The following is a 16,557-nucleotide window of genomic DNA, read 5'->3' on the forward strand; positions in this document are numbered from 1 at the left end:
CTCCGCGTGCCAGACCAGAAACAACTCCGCTCCAGAGAGAGGAAAGACGCAAAGATGAAGGTGTCGTACGTGGCCGCTTTCCTCATCGGGCTCCTCTCCCTGGAGAGCCCCAGAGCAGCTCCATTGGTGAGATGATGTACCTATTATTTATATTACAGTAGCACTTAGAGGGTCCATCTGAAATCAGGACCCCGTTTTGCTGGGCGCTGCCCTGACACAGGAGAGACAGTCCCTGCCCACACTCTGGTGAGGATTTATTGTGCCGGGTGTTCAACAGACAGAGAGCGAGGGACAGACCTGGACCCAACTGGAATCAGGGCCCTTATGCCAGGTGCTGCACAGACACACCGTGAGGGCAGCACTGCAAAACGGGCCCATGTAGGAAGCAGGATACCAGACTAGAGGGGCCCATTGCTCTGTTTCAGCCCCGGCAGGATATCAGGCTATGCTGGCCCATCGGTCTCCTCGGGAGCAGCAGTTCTTAAGTTACTGCATGACCTGACTTCTGGTAGCCTGATGGGGGGCCGAACAGCATGCACTCCTAACTAATCTTTCTCTTGTTGCAGAAAAAGCAGTTGTGGTCGGTGGTGAGTACCAGCTGTCCTCTTTGCTATCAGACTTTCATGCTTTGCCTCGGCAGTATCCTACATCGCTGCTCACTAACAGCACAGCCGTATTCCGGGAAAACCTTCTGGCAACTGCCCTCCTGCTCTGCTTTATCCATTAATCTGGCTTGGTGAAACAAATCATGCAGCCTTGGGATGTCTGGGTTTATTCTGAGGATTATCTACAGGTTTCCAGGATGGGGTAGAATGATGTTGGGAGCAGAGCCAAGCAGTTGTAAATGCCCCGTAGATCTATTGGAGTCAATGAGGCCAGCTCCCCCAGATGATGTAAATTGTCTGTAGCTCCATTTGGTCAATGGATAATCAGGTGGGGGCCTCTAGAAGTTACCGTAATACACATAATAAATACCCCTCATCTTACAGGGCTCTGGTAGCCTCAATAATGACAAAGTTGGTGATAGCAGCTTTAATGACAACAGCATAAATATCAGTGATTCCCTCCTCCCGTCATGTAGCTTTATACATATCAGGTCAATCAACCCTGCTCCAGCTGGTTTCTTGTCTGATAAAGGTTACCAAGCAAGGAGCATTTCCTGCAGTTTTTCCATGGTACAGAGGCAATTTAGAAATGCCACCTGCTGCAGGAGGCTTATGAAAATCTCCGCAGGCCTATGGCAGGTTGACCACCTCTGCCACAATTCCCCTGCTCTGCTATAAATACGCCACAAGCGAATTTCCAATATCACCCAGAAGACACTGCTGCTTGGAGCAGGTCCCCATCCCATGTGAACACAGAGTAGATTACAGGAGGCTTAGGGGAGATTGCTAGGGGCTGATGGGAGTTTGACAACCCCCAGTTCCCTTGGGAACCCATCAAATATCTCAAGAGGGGGGATTTCTGTAATCACACACACTGCACTGCAGCTAGAAACCAGGCTAGATGGACTCATTTCTCTGCCCCGGCTTAGGCAGGGATGTAAAGATAGACTGGTCCATTGTTCTGATCAGGTGTGGAAATTCTTTAATTACTCAGTGATACAACCCCCGATACCCTGGTCGGGAGTTGAACAGTACGCTTTGCTAACTTTCCCTTCTGTTGGAGGAGAACCACCAGTTCTGGTCAGTGGTGACTCAGTCATCCTTGCTATCGGGCTATCATACTTTCCCTCAATGGTTCTCTTCACCACTGCTCACTAAGAGCTGAATCCTTTTCTGGAAAAATTATCTGTGCAAGGGACTTCTTTACAGTATTGGGATGTCACAGCTTTACCAAGGATTATCTCTTGGTTTCCAGCATGTTGGAGCCATATCCCCAGTTGATGTAAATTTCTCATAGCATCATTGGAATCAACAGCATGTCGGAGCGTTACTAAGGATTATTCCTTAGTTTCCACCAGTGGATGAGAATGATGTTGTGGCCAGATCCGCAGTTGATGTAAATTTGCCATAGCTTCAGGGTAATCAACTGGGATAGGTTCCCACTTGTGTAAATTGTCAAGAGAAAGACTGGAATGACTATGCCACATCCCCAGATGCTATAAATTATCCAAGGCCCCAGAGGATGATGGAAAATCCGTTGGAGCCCTATAGGTGTTACCACAATACACATAATAAATATTCCCCATCTTGCAGGGCTCCGGTAGCGTAAACACCGGCAATGTGGGAGATGGCAGCTTTGACGACAACAGCGTAAGTAGCAGAGATTACCTCTCCATGCCATGTAGCTTCACACACATCGATGAATGGACCCCGTTTCAGCTAGTTTGATGTCTGGTAACATTTGCCTGCGAGGAGCAATGGCTGCGTTTGCCCATGTTGCGAAGGCAGCATGGAAAGTCCTCCCACTCCACAGCGCTTATGAAAATCTCCAGAGGCTTATAGCAGGTTGACCTCCTCTCCCACAGTCCCCGGGGTAGCAATGAGACAGGCCAGAAGAAGCTTCTGCTGGGAGCTGCCTCAGAGGGTCTCCAGATAAACAGATATTTGGGAGGCTTATATGAGATTGCTAGGGTTGATGGGAGGTTGTCCTCCCCACAATTCCTTTGGGCACCCATGAATTATGTTGCAAGATGGTCTTTGACATCACCCACAAGGCATTGCACCTTGGAGATATCCCAAGAGTTTTGGGATACATCCCCATCCCAACTGGGGGGCCTCATGAGAATTTCCCATGCTCTCGTGGGAGGATGATCTCTTCTCCTACAAGTCCACTGGTCAGGCACGAAGTATCCCACAGTTCCTTTGGGCACCCACTAAATCTCTCACAAGAGATCCTTCCGAAATCACACGGAATACACTGCTCTTGGCAACAGTCCTAGGAACTGAGGGTAAATTGTGTCTTCTGAGTGGGAATTACATGTGGCTTGTTTCTTGAGGAATAATAAAGGACACCAAGAGATCTGTGCATAAGAAACCGACTTAGCTGTGAGGGGATCTCGGCATAGAATAAGAGCTAAAATGTTGCCATGAGCACCATGAGTAAAATGTTACTACATGAGCACCATGTAGTACTTTCAGAATAGCGACAGAGAGCTGTTACCTATATCTATGGCATTAGTGATTCCAGAACCAGAATACTGGGCCTTTTTAGGAGAGAGGAGTAGGGGCGCCCATTCCTCTGCTTCAATCAGGGTAGATTGGCCTATTGGTCAGATCTGGTGTGGCTGTTCTGAAACTACTGCTTGGTACAACCTCTGCTACCCGGGTGGGGAGTTGAACAGTGTGAATTCCTAACTTCTCTTTCTGTTGCAGCAAAACAACCAATTCTGGTCAGTGGTGAGTATCAGTTATTCTCTTTGCTATTGGACCTTCATTCTTTGCCTCAATAGTATTCTGTACCGCTGCTCACTAACAGTCTAACCCTTTGTTAGAAAAATCCTCTAGGCTACTGCCATCCAGACCCCTTTTATTTCATCAGTCGGACTTGGTATAACGAATTTGCAGCCTTGGCATGTCAGCGCTTTACCAAGGATTATTCCTTGGGTTCCATGAGTGGATGACAGTGATGTTGCAGCCAGATCCCCAGTTCATGTAAATTTGCAGTAGCTTCAGTGGAATCAATGGGGCCAGGTTCCCACTGGTGTAAATTGTCCAGAGAAGCACTAGAATCAATACGCCACATCCCCAGATGCTATAAATTATCTAAGACCCCACAGGATTGATGCAATATCTGTTGGAGACCTACAGGTGTTACCACAATACACATAATAAACATTCCCCATCTTGCAGGACTCCGGTAGTGTAAACACCGGCAACGTGGGAGATGGCAGCTTTGACGACAACAGCGTAAGTAGCAGAGATTACCTCTCCATGCTATGTAGCTTCACACACATCAGAGAATGGATCCCGTTTCCAGGTGAACCCATATTTGGGAGGCTTTTATGAGATTGCCAGGGTTGATGGGAGGTTGTCCTCTCCACATGTCCTTTGGGAACCTATGAATTATCTTGCAAGAAGGTCTTTCACATCATCCACAACGCATTGCACCTGGGAGATATCCCAAATTTTTAGGTTACATCCTCATCCCAACTGGGAGCCTCATGAGAATTTCCCATGGCCTCATGGGATGATGACCCAAGGGTTTTAGGATACAGCCTCATCCCAACTGAGAATTTTCCATGGCCTCATGGGAGGATGATCTCTTCTCCTACAAGTCCCCTAGACAGCCACAGTTTCTTTCGGCACCCACTAAATCCCTAACAAGAGACCCTTCCAAAATGCACTGCTTTTGGCAATAGTCCTAGGAATTAACGGTAAGTTGTGATCTATCCAAGGTATCTTGGCCACCTCCTTTGCTATTAGATTAAATTTGCATCATGTCAACAGAGTGGGAGCAACATGTGGGTTTTTTCTTGCAGAATAATAAAGGCGACCCAGGTATCTGTGAATAAGGAACCTACTTAGCTGTGAGGGGATCTCAGCATAGCATAAGAGCTAAAATGTTAGAGTAGCAATGAGGAAGCTATGACCTATGGCTAGGGCATTGATGAGGCCAGCACTGGAATACTGGGCCTTTTTGGGAGAGAGGACTAGAGGTGCCCATTCCTCTCCTGCAGCCCCGGGAGGGACATCAGGGTAGACTGGCCTATTGGTCTGAGCTGGTGTGGCTATTCTGAAAGTACTACATGGTACCACCTCTGCTACCCTGGTGGGGAGTTGAACAGTGTGCATTCCTAACTTCTCTTTCTTTTGTAGCAAAACAACCAATTCTGGTCAGTGGTGAGTATCAGCAGTTACCTTTGCTATCGGACTATCATGTTTTGCCTCAAGAGTATTCTGTATCGCTGCTAACAGCCCAACCTTTGTTAGCAAAACTCTCTAGGCTATAGCCGTTCTGAAACCTTTTATCCCAGAGGTTAGGCTTGGTATTAAAAATTAGCAGCCTTGGCATGTCGGCGCTTTACCACGGATTATCTTTTGGTTTCCACCAGTGGATGAGAATGATTTTGTGGCCAGATCCCCAGTTTATGTAAGTTTCCCGTAGCTTCACTGGAATCAACAGGCAGGGCCGTCCTTACCCATACGCCAAGTACACAGCTGCGTAGGGCACCAGGAAATGTGGGGCAACACGCTGCTCCAGGCTCTGCTCTGGCTCTTCCCCAGAGTCCCTGCCCCTGCTCTGCCCCAGCCCCACCTCTTCTCTCCCCTGCCCAGCCCTGCCCCCCTGCCCTGAGTTTTGCAGCCGGGCTGGGCCTGCATTCACCAGCAGCAGGAGTGTAACAATCCGGTCCCAGCCGCCCCACTGGTGAGTGCTGGGGTGTGGTTCTCCTCTGCCCTCTAAGCCAGCCCCACCCTCTGCCCCCGCTGGAGGCCTGGGCCCTGCTCCCCCCCACAGAGGACGGGGCCCCACCACCCTTCCCCTCCATGAGGGGGCTGCATAGGGCCGCAGAATTGCTAGGGACGGCCCTGCCAATGGGCCAGGGTTTCACGGCTGTAAAGTGTCTAGAGAAACTTGGAATCAATACGCCACATCTCCAAATGCATTAAATTCTCCGTGGCCCCACCGGGTCGATGGAATATCTAGTGGAGACCTACAGGTGTTACCACAATAACACAATAAACATTCCCCGTCTTGCAGGGCTCCGGTAGCGTAAAGACCGGCAATGTGGGCGACGGCAGCTTTGATGACAGCAGCGTAAGTAGCAGAGATTCCCTCTCCATGCCATGTAGCTTCACACAGTGAATGGACGCTGTCTCAGATAGTTTGATGTCTGGTAACATTTCCCTGCAAGAAGCATTAGTTGTGTTTTCATATGTTGTGAAGGCAGCATGGAAAGTCCTCCCACTCCACCGGGCTTATGAAAATCTCCAGAGGTTTATAGCAGGTTGACCTCATCTCCCACAGTCCCCGAGGTAGCAATGAGACAGGCCAGAAGAGGCGTTTTGGCATCACTCAGCAGGCACTTATACTGGGAGCTGCCTCAGAGGGTCGTCAGCTGAACACATATTTGGGAAGCTTAGATGAGATTGCCAGGGTTGACGGGAGGTTGTCCTCTCCACAATTCCTTTGGGCACCAATGAATTATCTTGCAAGAAGGTCTTTGACATCACCCACAAGGCATTGAACATGGGAGCTAACCCAAGAGTTTTGGGATACATGCCCATCCCCACTGGGGGCCTCATGAGAATTTCCCATGGCCTCATGGGAGGATGATCTCTTCTCCTACAAGTCCACTGGACAGGCATGAAGTGTCCCACAATTCCTTTGGGCACCCACTAAATCTCTCACAAAAGAGCCTTCCAAAATCACATGGAATGCACTGCTCTTGGCAACAGTCCTGGGAACGGATGGTCAATTGTATCCGATCAAGGGTATCTTGCTTGCCTCCTTTGCTATTAGATTAAATTTGCCTCATGTCATCTGAGTGGGAATAATATCTGGCTTCTTTCTTGCAGAATAATAGAGGAGACCCAGAGATCTGTGAATAAGAAACCTACTTAGATGTGAGGAGATCTCAGCATAGCATAAGAGCTAAAATGTTACTATGAGTACCATGTGGTACTTTCAGAATAGCAACAAGGAGGTAGTACCCATGTCTACGTCATTAATGAGGCCAGCACTGGAATACTGGGCCTTTTTGCAGAGAGGACTAGTGTCACTCATCCCTCTGCTCCACTCCTGGGAGGATCATCAGGGTAGATTGGCCTACTGGTCAGATCTGGTGTGGCTGTTCTGAAAGTACTAGATGGTGTAACCTCAGCTACCCTGGTGGGGAGTTGAACAGTGTGCATTCCTAACTTCTCTTTTCGTTGTAGCAAAACAACCAGTTCTGGTCAGTGGTGAGTATCAACAGTTATCTTTGCTATCGGAATGTTATGCTTTGCCTCAAGAGTATTCTGTATCGCTGCTCGCTAACAGCCCAACCCTTTGCTGGCAAATCTCTCTAGGCTACAGCCGTTCTGAACCCTTTTATCCCAGAGATCAGGCTTTGTACAACAAATTTGCAGCCTTTGCATGTCAACGCTTTACCAAGGATTATTCCTTGGGTTCCACGAGTGGATGAGAATGATGTTGTGGCCAGATCCCCAGTTCATGAAAATTTGCCATAGCTTCAGTGGAATCAATGGGGTTCTCACTGGTGTAAATTTTCTAGAGAAGGACTGGAATCAGTAGCCACATGCCCAGATGCTATAAATTATCTAAGTCCTCACAGGGTCGATGGAATATCCATTGGAGATTTACAGGTGTTACCATAATTCACATAATAAACATTCCCCATCTTACAGGACTCGGGTAGCGTAAACACCGGCAATGTGGGAGACGGCAGCTTTGACGACAACAGCGTAAGTAGCAGAGATTACCTCTCCATGCTGTGTAGCTTCACACACATCAGTGAATGGACCCCGTGGCCAGGAGAACCCATATCTGGGAGAGTTATATGAGATTGCCAGGGTTGACGGGAGGTTGTCCTCTGCACAATTCCTTTGGGCACCTATGCATTATCTTGCAAGAAGGTCTTTCACATCATCCACAGGGCACTGCACCTGGGAGATATCCCAAGGGTTTTAGGATACAGCCCCATCCCAACTGAGAATTTTCCATGGCCTCATGTGAGGATGATCTCTTCTCCTACAAGTCCCCTGGACAGGCATGAAGTGTCCCACAATTCCTTTGGGCACCCACTAAATCCCTAACAAGTGATCCTTCCAAAATGCACTGCTTTTGGCAACAGTCCTAGGAACTGAGGGTAAATTGTGTCCTATCCAGGGTACCTTGGCAAACTACTTAGCTTTTAGATTACATTTGCATCATGTCATCGAAGTGGCGCAAGATGTGGGTTTTTTCTTACAGAATAATAAAGGTGACCCAGATATCTGTGAGTAAGGAACCTACTTAGCTGTGAGGAGATCTCGCATAGCATAAGAGCTAAAATGTTAGAGTAGCAACAAGGAGCTATTACTATGTCTAGGGCATTGATGAGGCCAGCACTGGAATACTGGGCCTTTTAGGAGAGAGGACTAATGGCACTCATTCCTCTGCTCCACCCCTGGGAGGATCATCAGGGTAGATTTGCCTATTGGTCAGATCTGGTGTTGCTATTCTGAAAGTACTACATGGTACAACCTCTGCTACCCTGGTGGGGAGTAGAACAGTGTGGATTCCTAACCTCTCTTTCTGTTGTAGCAAAACAACCAATTCTGGTCAGTGGTGAGTATCGGCAGTTATCTTTGCTATCAGACTATCATGCTTTGACTCAATAGTATTCTGCATCGCTGCTCGCTAACAGCCCAATCCTTTGTTAGCAAAACTCTCTAGGCTATAGCCGTCCTGACCCCTTTTATCCCAGAGGTCAGGCTTGGAATTACAAATTTGCAGCCTTCAGCTGTCAGTGCTTTACCAAGGATTCTCTCTTGGTTTTCACCAGTGGATGAGAATGATTTTGTGGCCGGATCCCCAGTTGATGTAAATTTCCCGTAGCTGCACTGGAATCAATGGGCAGGGCTGTCCTTACCCATATGCAAAGTACACAACTGCATAGGGCACCAGGAAATTTGGGGCTATGCAGCTGCACGCTGCTCCAGGCCCTGCTCTGGCTCTTCCCCAGGGCCCCTGCTCCTGCTCTGCCCCAGCCCCTCCTCTTCTCTCCCCTGACCAGCCCTGCCCCACTCCCTGAGTTTTGCCGGGCTGGGCCTGCATTCACCAGCAGGAGGAGTCCAAGGATCCAGTCCCAGCTGCGATGCTGATGAGTGCTGGGGTGGGGTTCCCCTCTGTGCACCATTGTGACTGCTCTGGACAGCAATCTGAACTTGGATGCACTGGCCAGGTAGACAGGAAAAGCCCTGCGAACTTTTGAATTTCATTTCCTGTTGGCCCAGCGTGGAGCGCTGATCAGCACAGGTGACCATGCAGTCCCAGAATCCAAAAAGAGCTCCAGCAGGGACCCTACGGGAGATACTGAAGCTTATCTCTGTATGGGGAGATGAATCTGTTCTATCAGAACTCCATTCCAAAAGACGAAATGCCAAAGCATTTGAAAATCTCTATGGCTATGATAGACAGAGGCCACAATAGGGACTCAGCACAGTGCTGCGTGAAACTTAAGGAGCTGAGACAAGCATAATGGAAAGCCAAAGAATCAAATGGACCTCACGGAGGGGGAGGAGTGACAACTGTAGCTATGCCACAGTTCCCGCACTCTCCGAAAACCATTTGAATTCTTGGCTGAGCTCCCAAATCCTGAAGGGTCAAAAACATTGTCGCGGGCAGTTTAGGTATATGTCGTCAGCCCTCCCCGACCCCGTGAAAGAAAAGGGAAAAAAATAGTTTCTCGTTTTTTCCAATGTCACAGATATGGTTACTGGCTGCTGCTGGCAGACACGGTGCTGCAGTGCTACAGAGCAGCATCCTGGCCGTTGCAAGTTAGCAGAGCGGTTACCAGTCATATTGTACCGTCTGCTGCTGTCATGGATGCTCCTGGCAGGCCTCGGTGAGGTCGGCCAGGGCGCCTGGGCAATAATGGGAGTGACTCCCGGTCATTCCCTTCTTTAAGCTTTGTCTCCTGGAGAATCAGTCCTGCCGGGGATATCATAGCAGCTGGAGGCTGCCTCCCCTCCCTCCTTTTATCTCTACTTGCAGAGGCAATAAAGTCAGTGCTGTTTCTTCATGCACGCTTTATTACTTCATCACACAAATGGGGGGACACTGCCACGGTAGCCCAGGAGGGAAGCAACGTGTGGGGTTGTTGCAGGGGCACCCCTAGAATGGCATGCAGCTCATCATTTCTGCGGGATCTCTTGGGCTCTTTAGTAGGCTTGCCTGATATTCTAGGCATTCCATTAGACAAAACTTAAAGAAGGGAATGACCTGGGGAGTCATTCCCATTTTTGTCCATGCGCCCCCGGCCAACCTCACCGAGGCCTGCCAGGAGCACCCATGACAGCAGCAGACGGTACAATATGACTGGTAATCGTCTCTGCTAACTTGCAACGGCCAGGGGATGCTGCTGTGTAGCACTGCAGTACCGCGTCTGTCAGCAGCATCCAGTAGACATACGGTGACAGTGAAAAAAGGCAAAACAGCCTCCATGGTTGCTGTGCTATGGCGCCTGCCAGGGCAATCCAGGGAAAAGGGTGCCAAATGATTGTCTGCCTTTGCTTTCACGGCAGGAGGATTGACTGACGACATTTATCCAGAATCACCTGCAACACTGTTTTGCCCCATCATGCATTGTGATCTCAACCCAGAATTCCAATGCATGGGGTAGACTGCGGGAACTATTGGATAGCTATGGGATAGCTTCCACAGTGCAATGCTCGGAAATCGACATTAGCCTTGGTCTGTGTACGCACACCACCAAATTAATGTGCTTAGTGTGGCTGCGTGCACTTGACTTTATACAATCTGTTTCCAAAAACCGGTTTCTGTAAAATTGGAATAATCCTGTAGTGTAGACATTCCCTTACAGGTGTTACCACAATACACATAATAAACATTCGCCATCTTGCAGGAACTGCAGCGTAAACACCGCAACGTGGGAGATGGCAGCTTTGACAACAGCGTAAGTAGCAGAGATTACCTCTCCATGCTATGTAGTTTCACACACATCAGTGAATGGACCCCGTGTCCAGGTGAACCCATATTTGGGAGGTTATATGAGATTGCCAGGGTTGATGGGAGGTTGTCCTCTGCACAATTCCTTTGGGCACCTATGAATTATCTTGCAAAAGGTCTTTCACATCATCCACAGGGCATTGCACCTGGGAGATATCCCAAGAGTTTTGTGATACATCTCCATCCGAACTCAGGGCCTTATGAGAATTTTCCATGGCCTTATGGGAGGATGATCTCTTCTTCTACAAGTCCCTTGGACAGGCATGAAGTGTCCCACAATTCCCTTGGGCACTCTGTAAATCCCTAACAAGAGATCCTTCCAAAATGCACTGCTTTTGGCAAGAGTCCTAAGAACTGAGGGTAAATTGTGTCCTATCCACGGTACTCTTCTCCTACAAGTCCACTGGACAGGCATGAAGTATCCCACAGTGCCTTTGGTTGCCCACTAAATCTTTCACAAGAGATCCTTCCGAAATCACACGGAATGCACTGCTCTTGGCAACAGTCCCAGGAAGGGAGGGTCAAATGTGTTATGTGAGTGGGAATTACATGTGGCTTGTTTCTTGTGGAATAATAAAAGACACCCAGAGATCTGTGAATAAGAAACCGACTTATATGTGAGGGGATCTCAGCATGGCATAAGAGCTAAAATGTTACCATGAGCACTATGTAGTACTTTCAGAAACGCAACAGAGAGCTTTTACCTATATCTATGGCAATAATGAGGCCAGCACTGTAATACTGGGCCTTTTAGGAGAGAGGACTAGTGTTGCTCACCCCTCTGCTCCTCCCCTGGGAGGGACATCAGGGTAGATTGGCCTATTGGTCAGATCTGGTGTGGCTATTCTGAAGTTACTAGATGGTACAACCTCTGCTACCCTGGTGGGGAGTTGAACAGTGTGCATTCCTAACTCCTCTTTCTGTTGTAGCAAAACAACCAGTTCTGGTCAGTGGTGAGTATCAGCAGTAATCTCTCCTATCGGACTATCATGCTTTGCCTCAAGAGTATTCTGTATCCCTGGTCACTAACAGCCCAACCCTTTGTTAGCAAAACCCTTTAGGTTACTGCCGTCCTGACCCCTTTTATCCCAGAGGTCAGGCTTGGTATTACAAATTTGTAGCCTTTGGATGTCAGTGCTTTACCAAGGATTCTCTCTTGGTTTCCACCAGTGGATGAGAATGATGTTGTGGCCAGATCCCCAGTTGACGTAAATTTCCCGTAGCTGCACTGGAATCAACGGGCAGGGCCGTCCTTACCCATACGCAAAGAACACAGCTGTGTAGGGCACCACGAAATTTGGGGCTATGCAGCTGCGAGCTGCTCCAGGCCCTGCTCTGGCTCTTCCCAAGAGTCCCTGCCCCTGCTCTGCCCCAACCCCACCTCTTCTCTCCCATGACCAGCCCTGCCCCCACTCCCCTGAGTTTTGCAGCCGGTTGGGTCTGAATTTACCAGTAGCAGGAGTACAATGATCCGGTCCCAGCCGCCCCACTGGTGAATGCAGGGGTGTGGTTCCCCTCTGCTCCCCAACCAGCCCCCCTCATGGAGGCCTGGGACTCACTCCCCCTCATGGAGGCCTGGGGTCCCACAACCCCAACCCCCGTCGGGGGGTTGCGTAGGGCCGCAGAATTGCTAGGGACGGCCCTGCCAATGGGCCAGGTTCCCACTGGTGTAAATTGTCTAGAGAAGCACTGGAATCAATACACCATATCCCCAAATGCATTAATTTCTCCGTGGCCACACCGGGTAGATGGAATATCTGCTGGAGCCCCACAGGTGTTTCCACAATACACATAACAAACAATCCCCATCTTGCAGGGCTCCGGTAGCGTAAACACCGGCAACGTGGGCGATGGCAGCTTTGATGACAACAGCGTAAGTAGCAGAGACTACCTCTCCATGCTATGTAGCTTCACACACATCAGCGAATGGACCCCGTCTCAGCTAGTTTGACGTCTGGTAACGTTTGCCTGTGAGGAGCATTGGCTACATTTGCCCATGTTGCGAAGGCAGCATGGAAAGTCCTCCCACTCCACAGGGCTTATGAAAATCTCCAGAGGCTTATAGCAGGTTGACCTCCCTCTCCCACAGTCCCTGGGGTAGCAATGAAGCATGCCAGATGAGGTTTTATGATATCACTCAGAAGGCACTTCTGCTGGGAGCTACCTCAGAGGGTCTCCAGGAGAACACTTATTTGGGAGGCTTAAATGAGATTCCCAGGGTTGATGGGAGGTTGTCCTCTCCACAATTCCTTTGGGCACCCATGAATTATCTTGCAAGAAGGTCTTTGACATCACCCACAAGGCATTGCATGTGGCAGATATCCCAAGAGTTTTGGGATACAACCGCATCCCAACTGGGGGGCCTCATGAGAATTTCCCATGGCCTGATGGGAGGATGATCTCTTCTTTACAAGTCCCTTGGACAGGCATGAAGTGTCCCACAATTCCCTTGGGCACTCTGTAAATCCCTAACAAGAGATCCTTCCAAAATGCACTGCTTTTGGCAATAGTCCTAAGAACTGAGGGTAAATAGTGTCCTATCCACAGTAATTTGGCCAACTCCTTAGCTAGTAGATTAAATATGCACCTTGACAACCGAATGAGAGCAACATGTGGGTTGTTTCTTGCACAAGAATAAAGGACATTTGTTGAGAAAGTGGATAAGGAAAAGTTATTTACTTATTCCCATAATACAAGAACTAGGGGTCACCAAATGAAATTAATAGGCAGCAGGTTTAAAACAAATAAAAGGAAGTTCTTCTTCACGCAGCGCACAGTCAACTTGTGGAACTCCTTACCTGAGGAGGTTGTGAAGGCTAGGACTATAACAATGTTTAAAAGGGGACTGGATAAATTCATGGTGGCTAAGTCCATAAATGGCTATTAGCCAGGATGGGTAAGAATGGTGTCCCTAGCCTCTGTTCATCAGAGGATGGAGATGGATGGCAGGAGAGATCACTTGATCATTGCCTGTTAGGTTCACTCCCTCAGGGGCACCTGGCATTGGCCACTGTCGGTAGACAGATACTGGGCTAGATGGACCTTTGGTCTGACCCTGTACGGCCTTTCTTATGTTCTTATGTTCTTATGTACTCATATATTTGTGAATAAGAAACCTACTCAACTGTGTGGGGATTTCAGCAAAGTAGAAGAGTTAAAATGTTACCATGCACACCATGTAGTACTTTCAGAACAGCAACAAGGAAGCTATGACCTATGTCTACGGCATTGATGAGGCTAGCGCTGGAATACTGGGCCTTTAGGAGAGAGGAGTAGTATCATTCATCCCTCTGCTCCACCCCTGGGAGGATCATCAGGGTAGATCGGCCTATTGGTCAGATCTGCTGTGGTTATTCTGAAAGTACTACATGGTACAACTGCAGCTACCCTGGTGGGGAGTGGAACAGTGTGCATTCCTAACCTCTCTTTCTGTTGTAGCAAAACAACCAGTTCTGGTCAGTGGTGAGTATCAGCAGTCAAATTTCCCATAACTTCACTGGAATCAAAGGGCAGGGCCACGTTACCCATACGCAAAGTACACAGCTGTGTAGGGCACCAGGAAATTTGGGGCTATGCAGCTGCGAGCTGCTCCAGGCCCTGCTCTGGCTCTTCCCAAGAGTCCCTGCCCCTGCTCTGCCCCAGCCCCACCTCTTCTCTCCCATGACCAGCCCTGCCCCCACTCCCCTGAGTTTTGCACCGGTTGGGTCTGAATTTACCAGTAGCAGGAGTGCAATGATCCGGTCCCAGCCGCCCCACTGGTGAATGCAGGGGTGTGGTTCCCCTCTGCTCCCCAAACCAGCCCCCCTCATGGAGGCCTGGGACTTGCTCCCCCTCATGGAGGCCTGGGGCCCCACAACCCCACCCCCCCGTGGGGGGGTTGAGTTGGGCCGCAGGATTGCTAGGGACGGCCCTGCCAATGGGCCAGGTTCCCACTGGTGTAAATTGTCTAGAGAAGCACTGGAATCAATACACCATATCCCCAAATGCATTAATTTCTCCGTGGCCACACCGGGTAGATGGAATATCTGCTGGAGCCCCACAGGTGTTTCCACAATACACATAATAAACAATCCCCATCTTGCAGGGCTCCGGTAGCGTAAAGACCGGCAATGTGGGCGATGGCAGCTTTGACGACAACAGCGTAAGTAGCAGAGATTACCTCTCCATGCTATGTAGCTTCACACACATCAGCGAATGGACCCCGTCTCAGCTAGTTTGACGTCTGGTAACGGTTGCCTGTGAGGAGCATTGGCTACATTTGCCCATGTTGCGAAGGCAGCATGGAAAGTCCACCCACTCCACAGGGCTTCTGAAAATCTCCAGAGGCTTATAGCAGGTTGACCTCCTCTCCCACAGTCCCAGGGGTAGCAATGAGACAGGCCAGATGAGGTTTTATGATATCACTCAGAAGGCACTTCTGCTGGGAGCTACCTCAGAGGGTCTCCAGGTGAACACTTATTTGGGAGGCTTAAATGAGATTGCCAGGGTTGATGGGAGGTTGTCCTCTCCACAATTCCTTTGGGCACCCATGAATTATCTTGCAAGAAGGTCTTTGACATCACCCACAAGGCACTGCACGTGGCAGATATCCCAAGAGTTTTGGGATACATCCCCATCCCAACTGGGGGGCCTCATGAGAATTTCCCATGGCCTCATGGGAGGATGATCTCTTCTCCTACAAGTCCACTGGACAGGCATGAAGTATCCCACAGTGCCTTTGGTTGCCCACTAAATCTCTAACAAGAGATCCTTCCGAAATCACACGGAATGCACTGCACTTGGCAACAGTCCTAGGAAGGGAGGGTCAAATGTGTTATGTGAGTGGGAATTACATGTGGCTTGTTTCTTGTGGAATAATAAAAGACACCCAGAGATCTGTGAATAAGAAACCAACTTATATGTGAGGGGATATCAGCATGGCATAAGAGCTAAAATGTTACCATGAGCACTATGTAGTACTTTCAGAAACGCAACAGAGAGCTTTTACCTATATCTATGGCAATAATGAGGCCAGCACTGTAATACTGGGCCTTTTAGGAGAGAGGACTAGTGTCGCTCACCCTCTGCTCCCCTGGGAGGGACATCAGGGTAGATCGGCCTATTGGTCAGATCTGGTGTGGCTATTCTGAAGTTACTAGATGGTACAACCTGTGCTACCCTGGTGGGGAGTGGAACAGTGTGCATTCCTAACTCTTCTTTCTGTTGTAGCAAAACAACCAGTTCTGGTCAGTGGTGAGTATCAGCAATAATCTCTCTTATCGGACTATCATGCTTTGCCTCAAGAGTATTCTGTATCCTGCTCACTAACAGCCCAACCCTTTGTTAGCAAAACCCTGTAGGCTACTGCCGTCCTGACCCCTTTTATCCCAGAGGTCAGGCTTGGTATTACAAATTTGTAGCCTTTGGATGTCAATGCTTTACCAAGGATTCTCTCTTGGTTTCCACCAGTGGATAAGAATGATGTTGTGGCCAGATCCCCAGTTGACGTAAATTTCCCGTAGCTGCACTGGAATCAATGGGCAGGGCCGTCCTTACCCATACGCAAAGTACACAGCTGTGTAGGGCACCAGGAAATTTGGGGCTATGCAGCTGCGAGCTGCTCCAGGCCCTGCTCTGGCTCTTCCCAAGAGTCCCTGCCCCTGCTCTGCCCCAGCCCCACCTCTTCTCTCCCATGACCAGCCCTGCCCCCACTCCCCTGAGTTTTGCAGCCGGTTGGGTCTGAATTTACCAGTAGCAGGAGTGCAATGATCCGGTCCCAGCCGCCCCACTGGTGAATGCAGGGGTGTGGTTCCCCGCGGCTCCCCACACCAGCCCCCCTCCTGGAGGCCTGGGACTCGCTCCCCCTCATGGAGGCCTGGGGCCCCACAACCCCACCCTCCATGAGGGGGGGTTGCGTAGGGCCGCAGAATTGCTAGGGACGGCCCTGCCAATGGGCCAGGT

General features: G+C 49.5%; 1 protein-coding gene across 2 annotated transcripts in view; it reads left to right on the forward strand.

The window, feature by feature from the left end:
- Positions 1 to 16,557, forward strand: part of LOC120390388 (uncharacterized PPE family protein PPE62-like) — a 29,088-nt gene continuing 12,531 nt past the window's right edge. For both annotated transcript variants that reach the window (XM_039513025.1, XM_039513026.1), the window contains exons 1-14: positions 1 to 126; positions 567 to 587; positions 2,199 to 2,255; positions 3,318 to 3,341; positions 3,795 to 3,851; positions 4,761 to 4,784; positions 5,644 to 5,700; positions 6,822 to 6,845; positions 7,293 to 7,349; positions 11,547 to 11,570; positions 12,434 to 12,490; positions 14,056 to 14,079; positions 14,702 to 14,758; positions 15,826 to 15,849. In XM_039513025.1, coding sequence (XP_039368959.1) covers positions 55 to 126; positions 567 to 587; positions 2,199 to 2,255; positions 3,318 to 3,341; positions 3,795 to 3,851; positions 4,761 to 4,784; positions 5,644 to 5,700; positions 6,822 to 6,845; positions 7,293 to 7,349; positions 11,547 to 11,570; positions 12,434 to 12,490; positions 14,056 to 14,079; positions 14,702 to 14,758; positions 15,826 to 15,849 — 579 coding nt within the window. In that variant the 5' untranslated portion in view covers positions 1 to 54. The remainder of the gene's footprint in view (positions 127 to 566; positions 588 to 2,198; positions 2,256 to 3,317; positions 3,342 to 3,794; positions 3,852 to 4,760; positions 4,785 to 5,643; positions 5,701 to 6,821; positions 6,846 to 7,292; positions 7,350 to 11,546; positions 11,571 to 12,433; positions 12,491 to 14,055; positions 14,080 to 14,701; positions 14,759 to 15,825; positions 15,850 to 16,557) is intronic.

This window comes from Mauremys reevesii, linkage group 24 (assembly GCF_016161935.1).
Source record: "Mauremys reevesii isolate NIE-2019 linkage group 24, ASM1616193v1, whole genome shotgun sequence".
In the NCBI taxonomy this organism is placed as follows: Eukaryota; Metazoa; Chordata; order Testudines; family Geoemydidae; genus Mauremys; species Mauremys reevesii.